The 19,554-nt window shown below is 48.0% G+C and overlaps 1 protein-coding gene across 3 annotated transcripts in view; it reads right to left on the minus strand.

Annotated features, from left to right (window-relative positions):
- The window catches only part of cadm1b (cell adhesion molecule 1b), a 164,287-nt gene that overhangs the window by 46,378 nt on the left and 98,355 nt on the right, over positions 1 to 19,554 (minus strand). For all 3 annotated transcript variants that reach the window (XR_015107438.1, XM_086164155.1, XM_086164153.1), the window contains exon 2: positions 3,731 to 3,751. Coding sequence is in view for 2 of the 3 variants with exons in the window: in XM_086164155.1 (XP_086020281.1) it covers positions 3,731 to 3,751 (21 nt within the window). In the remaining variant the exon portion in view is untranslated. The remainder of the gene's footprint in view (positions 1 to 3,730; positions 3,752 to 19,554) is intronic.

The raw sequence follows: 19,554 nt of genomic DNA on the forward strand, positions 1-19,554 counted from the left end.
AGAGAAGCTAGAGTCAAGTCACCTTGTGCTATATTTATCTGGATCGCACAAAAAAAAAAAAAGGCGCGATGGGAACGGAGAATTGGTTTTAATGCTTTGGATTCACACCAGTGGAAGAACAACGCTATCAGCGGCGGCACCAAGAAAGCAGCAACATTTGCATGCCCGGGTTGTCAGACGCTTCCATTGCTTTCTGACATTTACAAAGTGAAGGGAAAAAAAAAAAACAAAAATCCAAAAACAAAACCTCCGCGTTCGCAGATAGTGATAATGGAAATAGAAGACGGACCGACGAATGTGTCGGGCGGAACGAAGGTCCCGAGATCCCGCAGGGCGTCTGAGCACGCTAAAGAGAGGTTAGCCTCCGGGCTTCCGCCCAACATCTTCTCAGAAAGGAGCCGTCCGACGATCAGAAGACCCGGCCTCCGTCTCGTCGTGGTCTGCGCCGTTTCCCCCGGCAACGCTTACCTCGCCCGTAGCCGTACGAACAGGCGGAAATCCTAAAAGCCTTTTCGGATAACGGGAGAACTTTGACGAGGGCTCGTTTCTGACAGAAAACCTTTAGGGGGACGAGTGATCTCGGCCGGGGATCTTCTGAAGGACTTCCGTTCAGATGTCAGAAGGTTGTGGAAACACCGTTTGACATTATGGATTTGTTGTCTGGTTTCCTGATGTTTTGACGGTATTTTTTTTCAGCGCGCTGTCACGCGTTCTGAGTAATTAACTTGTGAAAAACATCGGGGTCAAAGCGGAGCCTTTCACGGAATTAGCAACACGCTATGCGTTTTTCAGAATCGACAGGCCTCCTGGAGGGCGGCCGTTTCCCGTCTGCCGGCGAAAACCAGGCGACGTCTCGTTAGTCGCGTTAACAAACCTAGTTAGCCGGCGGTTTAAGTCAGCGTGACGGCGGTCAATGCGTTGAAGCGTCGGCCGCGGTTTCATTTAGGACGTAAGATTGAATCGGAATACAATACGAGCCGAGATGAAGACGGTAATGGCGACGATGATCACGCCGGAGACGAAGCCGCTCGGCACGCGGGCCGCTAAGTAGTGCCGCGGAAGACGAGGCGAAGCCACGCATTTGTGTTTTGATGTCTCTTTTATTTCATCGGCGAAAAAAAAAAAAAACTATCTGGCAGTGAAAACGGCAACACGGAGCAGCCTCAAAGCAAGGTTACTCTGCCTCCAATCTGTTGGACTGAGAGAAAAGCAATGCGATAGATAAATTCTCCATAAGGTTTAGCAGCCCCAAGCAAGGTTGGTCCCTCTCCAATATCCTAGCCTAGGCTCATCTCCAATTCAAAACACACATAAATAACATTGCTGTGATTAGCAATCCCATCAAAGCGAAAACAGGCCACTTTATGGAACATGGAGGGTTTTCGCAATTGGAGTAAACATTTTCAATTGCCTCGGCATCCTGCTCGTGATTGGGTGCAAATGAGGAGAGGCAGTCATTAATTCTGGGTGGTGGCTGGGGATGGAGGGGGAGCGGGCCGAGGCGCGCCGCAGATGACTGGCTGATAAATTCACACTCATTCCAGCAGCTGTCTGGAAGAGTAAAGTGCCTGTATTTCTACACATGGCCGCCCTCCTGTTCCCGCATCACAACACACCCGACCCAACGGTCCGACGGAAATACGGACCTTCGAAGTCCTCCCCGCTCTCGGAGGGGACGTACGATCGGCTCGTCGGCCCCCGACCCCGACCGATTTTAGCTAAAAGTTGAGGGAAATCGCGAGACAATCGGGCCGAATCTTCCGTCGGCGCTTCGGCGGGAAGCACCTTATGAATCAACTCGGCTGTCTCTTTGAACTTCTCTCTTGTTTTCACTTCAAAAGACATGAAAGGGCCGGCGAGAAAGCAGGACAGCGCTGCCCGTTCCTCTCCGCGGAGCCGCCGCCGCCGCCGCCGCCGCCGCCATCTGCACCCCCCCTGTCCTTTCAAGGATCGACCAGGATCGCAGTCATTAACAACAAGAAGTTCGTCTCCACCCTGCTCAGTCATTAGACCCTGAATCTCAGGGTGAAACGCCGTTTTAAGGTTGTTCACAAGTAAGAGGCGTTTCGGGAACGGCTGTAATTAGCGCCGCGCAAGATTTCCGCCAACCTTTGAATTGGACGGTTTCCTATCAACTAATTTGGTGTCGTAAGACCACGCCTTTCCAAAAGTCGGGCAGCTTTTCCCTGGAATAAACTTTCAAAGGCGTCCGCCGCATTTGTAAATCATCACCGGGAGCAAAACAATGGGTTCATTGTGAATTTAACAACACAGGTCGAGATGTTTCATTGCACTAAAAAGCAAGAACGTCTCTAAACCAACCCACGGCGCTCTTTAAACGAATCACTCATTTCGACTCAAAGGTACCAGACGGTCCAAAGGTGCCACGTTCATAAATAATAGTGCGATTCATGTTGAGAAAATTCAGCCTTTTCCACCCGACTCCTGTTTCTTGGAGTTGTTTGGTGTCAAGCCCTGCATTAGTCATTAAAATATAAAAAGATAAAGAAGTTACGTGACTCATCGTGTCAAATATATATATATAGATGTATGTGTGATGTTCAGTCATTAGTTGTTCTAGTTAAATATGCCAGGTCTGCTTCTGTAGGAACTGACTGTTGGGGTCATTGTCTCCAAACGTCCATAGATGGGTGGCGTAAGTCCTCGATCTCCTGAGAGGTTCGATCAGCTGTGAACTCAAATGGTCACCGGATCGACCCGGTCTGCACTTGAAATTTGAATTTTAAGCAAAGCGGTGAGCACAGTTACAGGATTCCAGACTCGTGCACGGAAGTAGGACTGTGACGGAACTGTCACACTGGGGTTTTCAAAATTAACGGAGCAGAAGGTTCTGGTTTATATTGTGAGCGTAGAGACGGCGGTAAGCGCCTCCGCCTCGCAGCGAGAAGGTCCACGGTTGGATTCAACAGCCGATCTCTCTGCGGGGAGTCTGGCTGAATGTCTCGACACGATGCGTGAATTAGGGAGCGAGAGTTGTATGCCTGGATATGACGCGAGAATGCTTGCATGCTAATGACGCTAATCTGTGGCCCGGAGTGAACCCCGCCTCCCGCCCAGAGACAGCTGGAATAGGCTCAGCAACATAGAGAATGAATGAATGAATGAATGAATGAATGAATGAATGAATGATTGCATGAATGAATGAAAAGAAAAGAGAGAGATCGCCACACACTAGCAGCACTAGACTCCTCTTTGCATAGCAACAGTTCCTTATGGCTCATTTTTGTTACCTCGGTGACGGGGTGATTGACATTCACCATGTCACCGGGTGGCCGCGAATACGAGCGGCGTGCGTGTCTGATTCGGTCACGCCGTCCCCCAAATGAAGGTTTTTGCGAGAGTGTAGCAACAGTAGCTTTGCAAAAGGAGGAATTAGGGCTGCCCGCTTTAAGGCAGGGAACACAAAAGCCCTGGAGGACTTTGGAAACTGATTTGTTTGCATCCGCGTGACGTCACGAGGAGCGTAAATCTGTCAAACAAACTAAAGCGCCAATTAAGAAGCCTGGAGAAATATTGATTGGTAGAATTCCAAATGAGGCGACACAATCTGCGCGACGTGTGCGGCTCTCTTCCCTCCCTGCAAGGAAAAGACTATTTATGCTAATGCGCACAGACGATCGGCAGAGACGGGCCGAGACGAGCGATTCCAAGCGAACAGCAGGTGGCGAGGAGACGATGAAAGAGAGAGGGAGAAAAAAATAAAACGTACCTGTCACGTTCTGAGCAGCTCCTGTTGCAGAGGAGGAGAAAACAGACAAGATTGTGAGCAGACAGCAGGCGCAAAGTCACATCCCGCCGGGAACTCGAAATATTCCGTCTCTTCGTCGATCCCGTTCGCTATCCCTGTAATATCCCGTGATTAAAACCAAAACGCTATCGGGACAGGTGTTCCCGGACGAGCCCCCGACACGCCAGGAGTCGCGGACTTTACGCTTTTTTTCCACTTTGTTTTTGCACTTTATAGATGTAGCAGCATGGAGGCCTGGTGTTAGCTTAGCAACGCTTCCAACCGGCGGCTCCTGGAATCCCTCTATTGCGGCTCCCTGCGGCTTTTGAATTCAAATATATTTAATTTTTTTTTGTTTTTAAATGTCATTTGAAATGTGAAGATGATGGCTATCCTCTAACGTCTACGTAAAATGCGTTCGTTTTTGTTGTGGCTCTTAACCTTCATATTATGTTAAGGGTCAATTTGACCCATTTCACCCATTGACCCAATGGGTCAAATCGACCCTTAATATAATATGAGGGTTAATAAGCGACAAAAAAGAAGACGCCATTTTTGTTTTGCTGCTGGTGCGTCATTTAAGTTTGTCTTTTTTTTTTTTTTTTTCATAAAAAAACCTTAACCCTTAACCCGACGTGTTTTTTTTTTTCACAGTTCAAAATGTTTCGTTTTCACGCATATTTTGTTTCTCTATGGCATTATGGGTAAAAAAAACAAAACAAAACAAAAAACGTTATACGTTGATTCATCTTAAATTTTAAAAGAGTTATGTGGCTCTCGCTGTTTTCTCGCTCCAAAAAGCTCTTAGAGTCCTCCAGGATGACGTTAAGCGTCGGTCACTCTATTTACGAAGCTTCATCCTAGAGACGAAGTCAAAGAAGGGTCGTGATAAAATCCTGGCTGACACCCGCCTTCCGTGAACGCCGGAACCAGATGTTGCTTTTTGGTGGTGGGGGTGTTTTGGGGTGTTTTCTTCTGCGATACTGTTTCCATCTCTGAATGTTGCAGGTAGATCCGAGCAGCCCAGAGCGTTCCTCGGTAATTGGACCCGGCCGGGGTGTCGGCCCTTTAATGCCGCCCGTGACGTCGCTCCCGGGGAATCGCCGAGAGACACTCCGAGCCAAGGACTTTGTGCGCTCGATAAATAATTTACAGTATATATTTCTGTAACTCGCGTCTGCATACTTTTGTTTCCACCCTTTAGTTTGGTGTCACACAGGTGCGTCTGAACGGAGATCGAACTCGGACTTTGTTTTCCGCTCGCCGTCCCGATCGAGAACCCAAGCGGCGCCTTTTTTCGCTTCTGGAAGACCCGCCCCGAGCCTCCCCAGAGGACCGGCGGCGCGTCCTGGAGAAAAAGAAGAAGGAGAAGGAGCGCCCATTCGGAACGGCGCCCGCCGCAAAACTGGCATCTCGCGCACGAGCGTGGGAGACTGGCGTCTTCCCAAGTCCCTGCAGCGGCGCTGAGGGCCCGAACCCTCGGGAGAGCTTCCATCATTCATTGTCTGCTTTTCATAAACAACCCCCTCCACCAGACACGCTCCTTCTCTTGGACCGTCTCCCGCACATCCAAACCCACGCTTTCTTTTCCTCGTATTTCACGCTTCGGTTTCGGACTTCGGGCCGGGGAGTCCGAAGTCGCCTGTCGTGGCGGGTGTAATAATAGCGTTGTCCTTGTAATACCTCTTTAAACATCGTCAGCGGTTCCCTCCCGGACACGATGTGACGAACGACACCCGACGGCAACGCTCGCCGTCCTGCAGAGACTTCCCCGCCTCGACATTTTTGTTTTTACAAAAAAAAAAAAAAACAACCCTCCTGATTATGCAACGCTTTAACGTGATGAGGTTTCTCCGCCGGGTGATTTAGATTCGGCTGAAAGCAATTCGAGCAAAAGCGACCGCGTGTGATTACGGAGGGGGGGGGAGCTAAACTCACATTCTCGCTTGAATGAGAACAACATATCAGACCCGGTCCAACCAGCCCATAGGACACCCCGTAATGAGGCTTTGGAGCACTTTTTAATTGCCAGGTAATTACAACGGCGTGCAGACATTATGTAAATAAATCATTAGCATCCCGTTGTATACGTGTCCCTGGTTTACGCTCCTTTGTCAGGAGTGAAACCCGGAAAAAAGCGAGCCACCTCGTGTCAACAGAGACCTACGTCCGGACAGGAAGTGGCGATATGGCGCGGCGACGACCTCCCCGACCCCGCGGCTTCATCCACTTCCTGTCCGCGCCCCCCGGAGGGGCTATAATTAGCTTTGCTACCTGCGACACGTCGGGCCGGGAGTTATGAGGCGCCGCTCGCCTGTGATTACGTGTCACGGCTGTCGCTCCGCTTTGACGGCGCTGACGGACAGATTCCAGGGGAAACGCGTGCGGCGGCGTTCGCCGATCTGTCAATCACGCGGCGACGGGAGCGAGTCCGGCATCGCCGTCCTCCGAATAATGTCCGTCCTTGTCTCCTCGCCGCTCCTCCACCTCCACCTCCTCCTCGCATCCCAATCTGATCCCTGTGTTCCGCACAATGAGCAGCGGCGTGTTCAGAGAGGAGGTCGGCGGCGTCGGCGGGCGGGCGGGGGAGGAAAGCCCGAACACATCCCGCTTCGCCGCCGCCGACCTCCTCCTGCGGATCCCTCCGGGACGGGGTTTAACCCGCGATCAACCCGCAGGACGGTAACGATTCTTCTCAGTCGCGAAGGGCGACGGCGGCGAGATCTCCGGAGACCGAACGGATGCGGGGTGAGACGGCGCCCGGCGCCCCCGCCCACCCTCTCTGCCGCCGCCGCTCGGTAAAAAGCAGTGGGGTAACACTAATGAGGCAACATTTCTTCTCAGCGCCGGCGAGATGCCTTTGAATTAATGCTCTTCCCTCTCAGGTAGAACATCCCCTCGCTTATTTATGCCCGTGATCTGCGGCGAGCTGCATGTCAAAACTTGTGGGTGATTGCGGTGCAGAACAGGACACGGACGGGTTTGATGCGCCGGCGCCCCGTAGAGCCGCGCGTAGGTTTCCTCCGTGCGCACGTGGACGCGTGCGTAATGACGGTCTCCGGCTGCGCGGGGACCGATGTGTTTTTCACTTAATTAGAAGGTTAGCGGGATCAGGGGTGGGCTTCAAACTTCTCCTTTTTTTTTTCTTTTTCTAATCTTTTCACACGGAGGAGTGAACTCCCAGAGAGCGGGGCGACAGACGCCACGCAAATGGAATTGAACAAAACAAAACAAAACATAACAATAGACTTTTAGACGTGATGGTCGTGATTTTCAGATGGATTCATCTGGATCGCGCCGACAATTTATCCATCCATCCATCTTCTGCTGGTTATCCTGCACTGGAGGTCGCGGAGAAATATTCAAATACTTTAATTTGGATTAAATGAGTCTTGTTGATTTTAAGCTCCTCTTGGCGGACGAGACACGCGTCGTTATTTTCCACCTGTGTGATCTACTTCCAGCCGGTGCTTCGTTCCAGAAGATGAGTCTCCGTGACGACTCTCCAGGTTCCTCCCACGGGAAACATCACGCAGGAGCTTCACAGGAGACCCTACATTCCCCACGTTTATACGACGCGTGAATGAGATGTTTGTTCGCCTCCGTTTGACGAGCTAACGTGTTAGCACGTGGCCCCGTGATTGACAGGCGACTAGCCCCGCCTCTCGCCCGTGACCTTCACCGCAGGTTGCAAATAACGAGCGAATGATGAAGAAGTGAGGGAACGTGGAGCGTGATGAACATGTAACTCTGAGAACCCGCCCCGCTCCCGGGAGCAACCATCCCTCCCAATCCTCCACCGAGACCGGCGGCGTTTATTAAGCGAGCAGGCTTAGAGGAGATAAGAGTGAAGTTAAATAACTGCGTGATAAACTGCGACATGAATGGAGATTTTTCCTCCGTCTGCCGCTGTTGCCGCACTTCTGCAAACATCTAATCTGCGACCCGGAGGTTGCGTCGGACACGTGCGCCCGAAGGCGGCATTCACTGTCAGAGATTACGGAATAATCCCACTTGGAATGCTGCCGGGGAAGAAACAAAAAGTCACCCCGGGGCGACGGGACGGGACGAGCGTTCTTGTAAACAAGAGAGCGAAGCGGGAAGCGATAATGTTTCCGGAGGCCGAACTGGAAGACGGCGGTGGCGGACTACCGGAGGAGCGGGCGGTTTCTTCACGCTCATCCATAAACACGAGGTCATAAGAAGACTCCCGGCCGGACACGTGTAATATACATGCTAATAAACCCGCCACGATGAAGTTACAATGACGGTAACGAATGCGCCGACTTCCCGGCGCCATAAATCACCGAGCAACCGCGTTTCCAGGGAGGTGCGGCGATCCGCCCTCCCTCCCGCCTCCTGCCTCCCCGCCGTTTTCCACTTTGTTAACAGGACGGGCCGGCCGGGAGGGAGGAAACCTCTGCCCGAAAACCATTACCGCTATTAACTGCCGCCGCCAGATACATTCTTTTCTTTCACCCGAGCTCCGGCTCCTGGATCCAAATCAAATCTTCAAACGCAGACCTGGCATTTTACGCTCCGCGGGCCACATCCGGCCCGTTCCGCTTTTTTATCCGGCCCGCCAAATTATTTTCTTTGAATATTTCAAGAAGTACTTTCAATCTATATTGAATTGAGAAGCTCTTTATTTTTTTTTTGTTTAATTTTGTACGGATGATTACATACAAAATAATGTCTGTACATTTCTAGCATCATGAATGGTTATAAAGTTGAAATGAAACGCCAAAAAATGTAAATATTTAAATTGCAATTTTCATTTTGTTCAATTTTCACGATACTAAGTTGGCCCGCGCATAAAAATTAAATAAGAAATGTGTCCCGACAGCCCGAATAATTACCCACCCCTAATCAAACGGGATCGGGGGGCGATTTTATTCTTTCCCGTCGCCGGAGCCGCTTTCAACGTCTCCAGATAGAACAGACATGGGCAGTGTTCACAGATGCCACGCCAGTGTGTGTGTGTGTGTGTGTGTGTGTGCTCTTTAACTTGTCTGCTGGCGTATCTGCTTGCTCAGTATGCATGTGTGTGCATTCATACAAGCAGCGACTCTGTGTGTGTGTGTGTGTGTGTGTGTGAGACAAAAAAGGAAAACGGGGAGAGGTAATTAGGACATTAGGAGAAGCTTCTGACAGGTTTGTCATCTCCACAGCTTGCCCGGTGGAAAGGAGGTGGTCCGAGGGGTAAGTGGGGGTTCTCCGGGGTCAAGAGACAGCTGCTGCATCACCACTCACTGTCTGGAAGCTCTCGGGGAATATTAAATCACCGGGGCTTCGGCCAAGACGCTCCCATGTTTACCGCAGCGGACAAAGATCTCCGCCGGCAGGAGGCCGCCGATGAGCAGATACGAGGAGAATCCAGCGGAGGCGGAGGGAACTCATCCCGCCGAGCGGCCCGTTTGAAAACACGCCGGTTTCGACACGTGACGGCCTAGTTGATGACGAAGCGTCGGTTTGCTCGGACGGATTTCGCCGAAACACCTGTCCCCGTTCGGGCGCCGCCTCGGCCCGTACGCTCATAATCACATCTATCAGACCCAAAAAGCGGCGTCCGGGGGCCTCGACGCGTCCGTTTGTTTGCGGCCGTAATGTCTTTTTTCGCGTCCCAATCAGGCACCTGTCGGGACGAGCACCTGCGTCCTCTGCGGAAAAATACGTGAGGCTCTTTTGTTTTCCCACGGAGTTTATAATCAGCGTGTTGTTTCCAATCTTCTGCTGCCATTTTTCAATTTCCCATTTCCCTTTTCACAGTCAAATCACCGCGATCAATCAGGTGTGTGTTCCACAGCGCTCTTAATGTGTGTGTGTGTGTGTGTGTGTGTGTGTGTGAGGAGCGAAACCGAGGGGGAAGTTCCTTGATGGAAGCGTCTGCAGCCCGCAGGCCTCATTAGTCAGACCGCAGGGGGAAATGTGTGTGTGAATGTGAGCGGCGAACACGTGGGTGAGTGATAGAATTGAAGGCGGCCGGAGTGTGTCTGTCAAAGCGCCGCCGTTTAACGGATGATGCACGCCGCACGCCGCACGTCACGCTCTCCGTTACGTTTCCTGCAAATGGACCCTCGACCCCGCGGGTCGCCCTCCGCCGTGCTCGCTCCCGACTCGCCCACTGCAGCAACATTCGCCGCGAAACCGCGATTTAGCTTTCCCGACTTTAACCGCCTTTTACCATCCAAACTCATGCATTCATTTGTCATCTATAAGATAAAATAAACTTTATTGATCCCCATAGGGGACATTCCTTCGTCACAGCCGTGTTATATCGCTTATCGCAGGGACACCTGGAGACATACAAGCATTCATACGTCTCAGAAAATTAGAATATTGTGATAAAGTTCTTTATCTTCTGTAATGCAATTACAAAATCAAAAAATGTCATACATTCTGGATTCATTGCAAGTCAACTGAAATATTGCAAAATATTATTTTAATATTGCTGATTATGGCTTACATCTTAAGAAAACTCAAAAATCGTATCTCAAAATATTAGACTATCATGAAAAAGTAAATTTTGTTTTTTTAATTGCATTACAGAAGATAAAGAACTTTATCACAATATTCTCATTCCCTAAGACAGTCCTGTATATTTTGTCATCTATTTTTAAGATGAACTTTCTTAATCCCTATAGGGGAAATTCTTTTGTCACAACAGTTATAGTGTAAAGAAATATGAATAGGAATGTAAATAGAGAGACAATTAGAAGGCAATTAGAAGATAGCAAAGACATCCACAAATAAATAGACAGCAGAGAGAGCAACAACATCAACAACATCAACAACAACAACAACAACAACATCGACGACAACAACAACAACAACAACAACAGCAAGGGTGAAATAGACAACCCAAACCTAACATGCAGACATGACATAGAACCGCCCAAAAACCTGGCAGTTATATTTGGAAAGTGAAGAAGCCTCTGGGATGAGGCTCGTACGTCTTCAAGTCAACAAATTCAAGTCCAGCTGCCACGACAAGAAGATTTGGCAAGAATTCACCAGCATCCGGACGACCGAGAACCTCCGCAGACACGACAACCAAACAAAAACAGCAACAAGGATCGGAACGTAAACACAATTTCCTCTATGGGAATCAAAAAAGTATTATATTATCGTCTTCTCATATCTTATCATATAGACATAAAAATGTCTTTATATGTATATCACATGTACATGCAAATGTATGGACATCAATTTACTTGTAAATACACATATATATTATGTATATATATATTGTTATTTTTTCTTTTTAAATACCTTTAACTTTAGTTTTATTTATTTAAAATGTAATTTATATATTTTTTAGAATTTAAATAAAGGATAAATAATAGTAATAATAGTTATTAGTATTTAATAATAATTATTAGTTAATCTAAAGTTTTTAAATTAACTAATTAAAAGTATTCAAAGTTAATTATTAGTTAATTATTAATTGATTATTAATTAATTATTAATTAATAATAATTATTAGTATTATTATTATTATTATTTAATAATGATGATAATAATAATAATTATTAGTATTATTATTATTAGTAGTAGTATTATTATTGTTATTATTAAATTATCAAATATTGTTATAAATAATATTAATTATTAAATTATTAAATATTATTATTATTGATATTTAATAATGATAATTAATTATTATTGTTGATGTTGTTCTTCTTCTTATTATTATTATTTTTATTATTAGCATTATTATCATTATCATTATTATTAGCAGTATTAGCATGATAATAATTTCGATCTTGACTGTCTTTTTTTTAATTTTATTTTTATTATTTGCTATTTTTGTCTTCAATTTTCTATAGAGTTCTATTTTTATTCTTCACCACTTGACTCTGTCGCAGAAGCTGCTTTCAACAAAAAGCAAATTCCCCCTGAGGGATCAATAAAATATCCTGATTCCGATTCTGAAAACACTCCCCCGTCTCTACGGAGACACGCGACCGCTCATTTGTATTTGTATAAAGACGTACAACATTCATTCTTCGTCCGTGTTCCGTTCACTCTTTCACCGACGTGACCCGAGCACGGAATCCACGACCCGGGACCTTTTCATGGTGAGTTGGATGCGCCGACGTTCTCGAAATCGCCCAAAGTCCTCCGTTAATATTTATAACGTTCAGATTATGCAACCACAGCAGCGGATTATTGCCGGCGTTGCAATACGCCCGCCGCCCCACCGAGTGTATTGATTATAAATTTAAAGTGGCCGCACAAAATGGCACCCGTAGTAAATCCACCACGGCAGGATAAAATATGGCTTCGCCGCCTTCATTTATTCACAGCTTGACATTTCCTCCCTTCCGCAGAGTGTGCTCTAACTGTGTGCCAATGGCCACATCATTTAGACCGGACCCGCATGAATATTTAACATTAGCGCCCGGCTCGTAGCGTGCGGGAAATGAATTATTTTAGCGAGCTGTGTGCAGAGGCGCGGTGAAAACCCCCTCGCTCAGGTGATGAATCGGCGGAGAGTTTATGTTGTATTAAGGAGGCAAAACAAATGGCTATCAATCATCTTTCCGCACTTGCCGGTTTGCGGAAACCTTTACCTTCAGCTGCGAGTCCTGGACGTGCAGGAGAAGACGGAGACGGGAGAGACAGACCCGGGTTATTGTGGAAAGACACGACACCGCTGTACATTTGTCAAGCCTGTCATAAAACCGGGGGAAAACGTTTTTTTTTTTTTTTTTTTTTCTTTCCTCCTGCTTCGTCGCATCACGACAGCGACACGACAGCGACACGACAGCGAGTTCTCGTCTGCATTAATGAACCGCTACCGCGAGCGTCTTCTGCGGGTTCAAGCGTTTTTCCACGCGACAGTCGCTCGCACCCCCCGCAGCCCCGTCACCCTCGCGCCGAGCGAAAACTACTCCTCAGAAACATCCCGGGGATCGCGTGGGGATGAAACGTTACGTGAGGACGACCGGGATGTCTAGACTATTTCCATATCAGAGGCTGTTTCTGTTTCGCCGCTCTGACAGGCCAATCAGAGCGTCCGGCGTCTGCTACGGAGCTGCAGACGCAGGCGGCGTGCGTTTTCGTACAATGCGAGAGAACGCTGTGTTAAAAATGACTAATAATGACTGATAATAATTACTATTAACTAATAATTCTATTGTAAGTCGCTTTGGATAAAAGCGTCTGCCAAATGCAATGTAATGTAATGTAATGTTATAATAATGAATAGTGATAATAATAATGATTCGCATCTGTTTGTTCCTGCACCGGCGGAGGAGGAGCCGCGGCCTGCCGTGCTGCGATTGGACGAGAGGCGGGTTTTACACCTGTCAATCACGGGGTCACGTGTCTGGACCTTGTATGAACCATCTGCGTGTGTTTGGAAAAAATCCGCACCCCAAAAATGGCTCCAAAAATGATGATTTATTTTATATATAACACGTTCCGAGCAAACGTGGACTCTTCCACAGATGCTAACCGGAGATGCGTGTTAGCAAACATGTTATTGTGGCGCCATTTTTAAAGGGGATGATCATGTGATTGATTTTTTTCTCTTTTTTTTTTTTTGTTGGACTGTTGGAGGAACCAGAGTTGGAAATATTGGTTCTTCTGAATATCAGAATATGAGCTCTTGTTCTACAAGTTCTATTAGCAGATGGAAGCAGTTAGACGGATTAGATCTCAATCCGAATCCGAATCGGAATACGTTATTGACTAAATTGCTTCTTGTCGAAAGAGACAAATCAACTCTATTTAAAACTAAAGAATACTGAATAATAAAAGTAAAATAACAAAAGCAGTCGGGATCAAAAAGAAATAACGGGTATCTGTATGTGATTACATGTAGTATTTAAGTACAACAAACTGCATAGCGTCTAAAGGAAAGTCTCATTCTGAAAGACTTTGAGGAGCTGGCAAACAGCCGGGGTTCCCCGAAAATACAAGGGTCCCCAAAGTTGCGTTTCCTCCTGGAAGCCTGCAGACGGCGGACGGACAATGCAGGGAAACAAACGCTGCAAAACACGGAGGCGGGGAAGCTGTCGCATCTCTGCAATTAAGGGACTATTTCAACTGGTTGACATCACAAAGCACAGGGTTTGTACACACACACACACACACACACACACACACACAAATCCGAGGCTTTACATCAGAGCTGTCAAATTCATTTTGGTTCAGGGGCCACATAACAACCTAATTTGATGTCAGGGGGCCGAACCAGTAAAATCAGAGCGTAATTACCCAGAAGTAACAAGAAGTCCAAATTGTTCCTTGGGAGGACATGTGAATGATGAAAATATTTCTATGTCATGAACCGTTCCTTTAAAAACACATGTCAACCTGAGATTCACGAAGAAAAGAACGCAATTTCTCGGTTCAGTCTTCTCAGTTCTCCGTACAGTTTTTATATTTTTGGCCTTTCCGAGTCTCATCGTGGCACCGAAACTTGCCGCATCCACACCGAGCATACGGGGTTCCTATTAACTAATAAGAAGTGGTCAATTTTTCATAGAAAACCTGACACCTCATGTCCACTTTTCTCTTTTGTGACGACATCTGGCTGGTCCAACGGAAAAGCAGGTACATTTCTAACAGTAAAAATGTTATTTACAGAGCCGGAAGCCACTTTGCTGTGAGTCACATAGTGTTGTGCCGTGTTGCTAACTCACTAGCAGACAATTTATATTTTTATGTCCAAAAACTAGTTCATGGTTTTTATATATTTCTTCTAATTGGATATTTCTTCCATGGCCTGGACTGGAGTCCCCTGGTGGGCCGGTACCGGCCCGCGGGCCGTACGTTTGACAGCCCTCCTTTACCAGAACACCGATGCAGACGTAAACAGTGAATAACATTCATTCTGATTGATGAGCAAATTTCCGGTGCCAACGTGAGGAATTTTGGCAACACTTAGCGTTGACGCTAACGGCATCCGCGCTACGGCAAACCCTCTGCGTATATCGGACCGCTAAGATGGCCGCGTCGCCAACGGTGAGCAGAATCATCAGCGTAATATTCCAAGGGTGCGAAAACGGAGAAACAAACAATTTCGAGAGGTGCGCCGCTGTTACCTGGTTACGGCGGAGGCTACATTCCTGACGGGAGCTAAAAGTAGACTACTCCTAATTAACAGGTTAGAAAGTTCCCTGAAATTACTTTAAAAAAAAAAAAAAAAAAAAGTTGCGGACCGGATCTGGCCCAGCTGGTGTCGGGGGCACAAAGGCGGGCAAATAAAGAAAATTAAAGAGAATATCCTGTACTAATGGGAATCAAAAGAAAAAGCTCTCTGCTCCCACAAAATTAAAAGGTTTATAAGATCAAATATGTGCATAAAGTAGGGCTCCTTAAGGATGATTAAAGAGGCTCGGCGAGCTTTCCTTACCTGCTTTAAGTGGTTGGATTTGATTGACTTAGCTATTACCCTGACATTAGTTAATTGCTAGTTAATTCATACCAATCAAGTAACCCTTTAGACTGCCAGTCAGTAATTTAAATACATGGGTTCATCCTTGCAGAAAGTAACACTAGCACACACACACACACACACACACACACATCCAAATTTGCGGTTTTGACACGCGGACTTCAAAGATTCGCAGATTACTTGACAGTTTCATTAAGACAGATTACCGCCGTCCCGAAGTTTTAATCTCGCAGATAAAGCGGAGCTGTTTTTACGCCCGTCCTCGGGGTTGCACCTCATTTCCGACGGTATCCCACGTGAAATAAGACGGGGCGCTTTCCCAAATGCAATCTGGAGTCGCTTCGATTGATCGAACAGAAGCCGGCGGGCCGGGCGGCGACACGCGAGATATCGGCGCCGGCGGCCGGGTCGCGGCGATAGCACGGCTAGCGTGCGGTCCAGAGGCCGGGCTAGCAAACACCACTTGCAGGCCGGGCGGGCGTTAAGGCGAGGCGTCCAGGAGACCCGAGTTTGCGGCGTCACGTGTCCGCGTGCACGTGCGCGAGGGGAGATGAGTGAGCTATCTGCAAGCCGAGCCCATTATAAAGCAGAGGAACTGGCAGTATGGATGTGTCTCTCTCTGAGCCCCGACATGAAACACAGGAAACGGCCTCTTTGATCATTACCTAGCTGTCAGTCTGGCCTCCGCAGGGACCGCCTGTTACGACTGCTGATGTGCCGCAGCGGCGGGCCAGAAACACACACGCAAACTCAAACACGAGCACCTCCGGCTTTGAGCGTGACTGGCGTCGGCGTTCAAACTCATCCCCGGGAAGGTATAACCATGGCGACCGGTGGTGCGGGAAACGCGCGCGTTTAATATTCACCGTTTGGATTCTAATTAGCCTCGGCGCCCGCGAGGCTCGCCGCATCCACGGGCGCGGACGTAGCGACGAGCCGCTCGGCTAACCGTCCTCCCCGCGACCGCAGGTCCGCGGGAGTGGGTGGAAACAAACACGTGCCGCTGTGATTAAAAGTGACTTTGGGGTTGAGCTGCTGCTTGCAGAGAAAAAAAAATAAAACAGGAGGAGGAAGAGCTGCGTGTTCAGACCATTAACATGAATTTTCTATGATCCATTCAAAAAGGGGAATACGGTGTTCTTGTAAACGGCGGCGCGGCTTCCTCTTCACATTTCCGCTTCACTGACGTGCAGGCTTCTCATCGTGCGCGGTTATTTTGCTAAAGCGCCGCATCGCACTGCGTCTACTGCGGCGAAGGGCGTTGAGAAGTAAACGGAGAGGGCGTGCCAGTTCAAGGCTCAAACTAGCAGGAACGCTATCGGACGGCTAGCCGCTGTCCTGGAGACTCCCGGACCGTAATTACAAGGATCTCAGGCCGGGCTCAGATCGTACGGCGTGATTAAGATAGTGTCTGCGGAGGTTCTTAGTATCCAGGTGAATTATTATGAAATCTTCTCGCCGTGGAAACTGACGTTTCAGCCCTCGTCCCAGAGGCTTCTTCACCTCTGGTGACTTGTGAGGAGTTTCCCATCACAAGCGTCTGGTTCTCAGGCCTCGGGCGGGTCAAGGTGTTGCCGGCTTGTTGTGTAAGTGGAAGAGTTGACGTGCAGAAGCTCGGCGGAAGGAGGTTGTTATGCTAATGGGGTGTCGTCGGTCGGAACAAAAGAGCAGCTAAGTGGGATGACCTGGATTGGGATGTGAAGTGAAACAAAAGAGCGAAACCTGCTGGATCCCCTGAACGGATGTGGCCGTTACCAGGGGCTGCTTCTGGTGGTTCCTGGTTGTTTGGAGGGTGCAGAAGGTCCCGGTCTGTGTTCGTGATCGGACGTGTCTGAGGCCGCTCCTGTCCGGAGATGGTTTTTCTGTTTTGACAAAGATGGATTCTTTGACTAATCCAAGTCAAAGAATCCGCCGAAGGCCTTCCTGCGGAACTGCAGCCTTTTGCTCCTTCCTTGGTCTTAGATGCACAACTCCGAGACTCCACCCTTCTTTCGCTCGACCGAGCCGCTTTGAGCAGAAGAGCGTGTCGCGGTCTGAACAGAAATCATCTGAAAACAACTTAAACGCTCCGAACTTCTGGTCTAAATATCTGCAAGTCGTGTCTAAACCCTCCCGCCGCCACTTTTGTCTGTTCTCCCACAACATCCCCCGTTGTCTCTCTTTCTCCCCCTCTCTCGCTATCACAGGTTAAAGTTACTTTTTTAATCTTGCCGTGCCCCCACCGGCACAGGGTGCAAACAAGCCAACGATGTAAACCAACAGCGAGTGTACACACATTTATATGCGCCGTCGTGTTTGCCGGCTTCTATTTCGAGCTCGACTTCCTTGTTAGCGCGCCACCCACATGACTAAAGCTAGTAACATATTGTTGCGGCAAATCACAGAGTTTAAGTCGAAATGGGATTTGCTACGTCTTCCTCGGGAGCGGCTCAGACACCGCTGGAAAAAAAATACTTTGAGGATAGAACGCCGTCACGGCTCGGCGACATTAGCATACATCGCACTGTCAATTTACAGGTAATATCTGCAGTTTATTCTAATGGGAATGAATCCGTTTGTTTATAGCGACGGGGGGACGGGAGGGGGTTCGAAACCGAGGCTCCACGGCGCCGAGATGTTGTGTGGCGCGTCGTGCACGCCGAGTCTCCCGATGCAGCCCCACACGGTGTCATCGCTGTCAAGCTGCAGATCAGAGCGGCAGATCTTGCGCCGCTGCATCAAAGGTTCCTCGCCACTCAAGCGCACATCAAGCTAAACCGAGTCCAAAAGAAGCTTTTGACTGACTCGCACATTCGCAGGTGCTTATTGCGTGGCGCACCGCTAAGCAACGGAACATGCTAATGGGAGATTATCAAACGTTCGTCGCTTATCTCGGCCCGGGCGTTCCTCCCTGGATAATGAGGATGTATATCTGATCACTGCCTCTGCATGGATGGTATGGATGTGAAAAAAAACGGAATCAAAAATAGAGATAAAATGCATTAACTGGGAGAAGCCCTAGTCTACAAAAACAGTCCAATTAACAAGTGGACCAGGTTATTTAAATTGTATTTTTCTTTTTATTTTGGGGATTTCTAGTTATTTTTCATTTGCAATATGAGGAGTCCTGCACGTTCCCTGCAAAATGAAGGGGTTCGCCACACATCTGTGCACTTTATTATCCAGGTGGTCCTCATTTAACGACAGGGTTACGTTCCAGGGGAACCAACGTTCTTGTTGTTAAACGAAACCGTTTCTAGCGTACGACCGGACAGTCTTTGCAAGCATATCGGCCATTTGTGCCTCGCTAGTTCACCTTTTTTTCTTCAATGTTTATATTTGATAATCATAAGCGCGTACAATACATACCCGCTCACAACTCTGCCCAGATTTTAATATTCTCGCAAAGCCCGTCGTAAATCGTCGTTAAACGAGGACCACCTGAATTCTAAAACAGCGGCCCCCAATAACAAAATAACCTTCATAACTTCAGTTCTATTTATTATCCGAGTCTGAACAACGTTTTATTTTGAAAAATGACTGAATTCTCTCGGTTCCGTCCGTCTATGAATCCACCTTCCCGCTGGTCTCGGTCACGTGATGCATGAACGCTAATATTAAACTCTCGAGCTTGCAAAACCGGGAAAAAAACAGACGTCTTTGGAAAGTTTCTTTGCAAAGGTGAAAAAGCCCAGCGAGGAGACAGAAGCAGAGCCTACGACCACGAGGAAAAAGAAAGCTGTACTTAACAGACAATACCAGGAGACCTAATTCAAATATGGATTTATTGTGACAGGTGATTCCCACGCAGCGAGCCTGCTCTGCATAATATGCCTTGACTGGCGTTCAAAACTGCTCCGCCACTTGCAGACCATTAAAAAAACAAGCCTTTGGAGTATTTTGAAAGAAAAAAGCGGGCATGTTTCTATATATTAATAGAAATATGTATTTGTCCGCCACACCTTAAAGGCTGGTCTGTCAAAATATTGTCTGACATTAAACGGCAAAAAAAGGTCGGGGCGCCGCTGATCTAAAACGTTACATTTTAATGAGCTGCTTTCGGACGGAGCGGCTCAAAGAAGTGGTTCCGGGAAGTAGCCTCCTCCTGGGGATCCCTTGAGATTAGCTTTTCCGTCGGCAGCGAGGGACCTCGCTAGGTCGACGCTCCAAAACAAACCGCCGAAGAAGAAAAAGAGGAAGACGACACGGACGCCGCGGAGGTGGAAGCTGCCGCGGCGTTCGTGGAATAATAACCGTGGACTATCAGAAGGTTGGAGTGTTTCTATCTTCTCCCTGCACCGCTTCCCGGTGTGAAGAACGCCGTTAGCCAGCTAATGTTGTGCTAATGTCTAAGATGTTGCCGTTCGCGGTGGAAACCCCTCCGAGGCGCAGCGGACCTGAACAGCTTGGACCTTTT

This window comes from Fistularia commersonii, chromosome 18 (genome assembly GCF_037954325.1).
Source record: "Fistularia commersonii isolate RoL2024-O1a breed Wild chromosome 18, RoL_Fcom_v1.0, whole genome shotgun sequence".
Taxonomy (NCBI): Eukaryota; Metazoa; Chordata; class Actinopteri; order Syngnathiformes; family Fistulariidae; genus Fistularia; species Fistularia commersonii.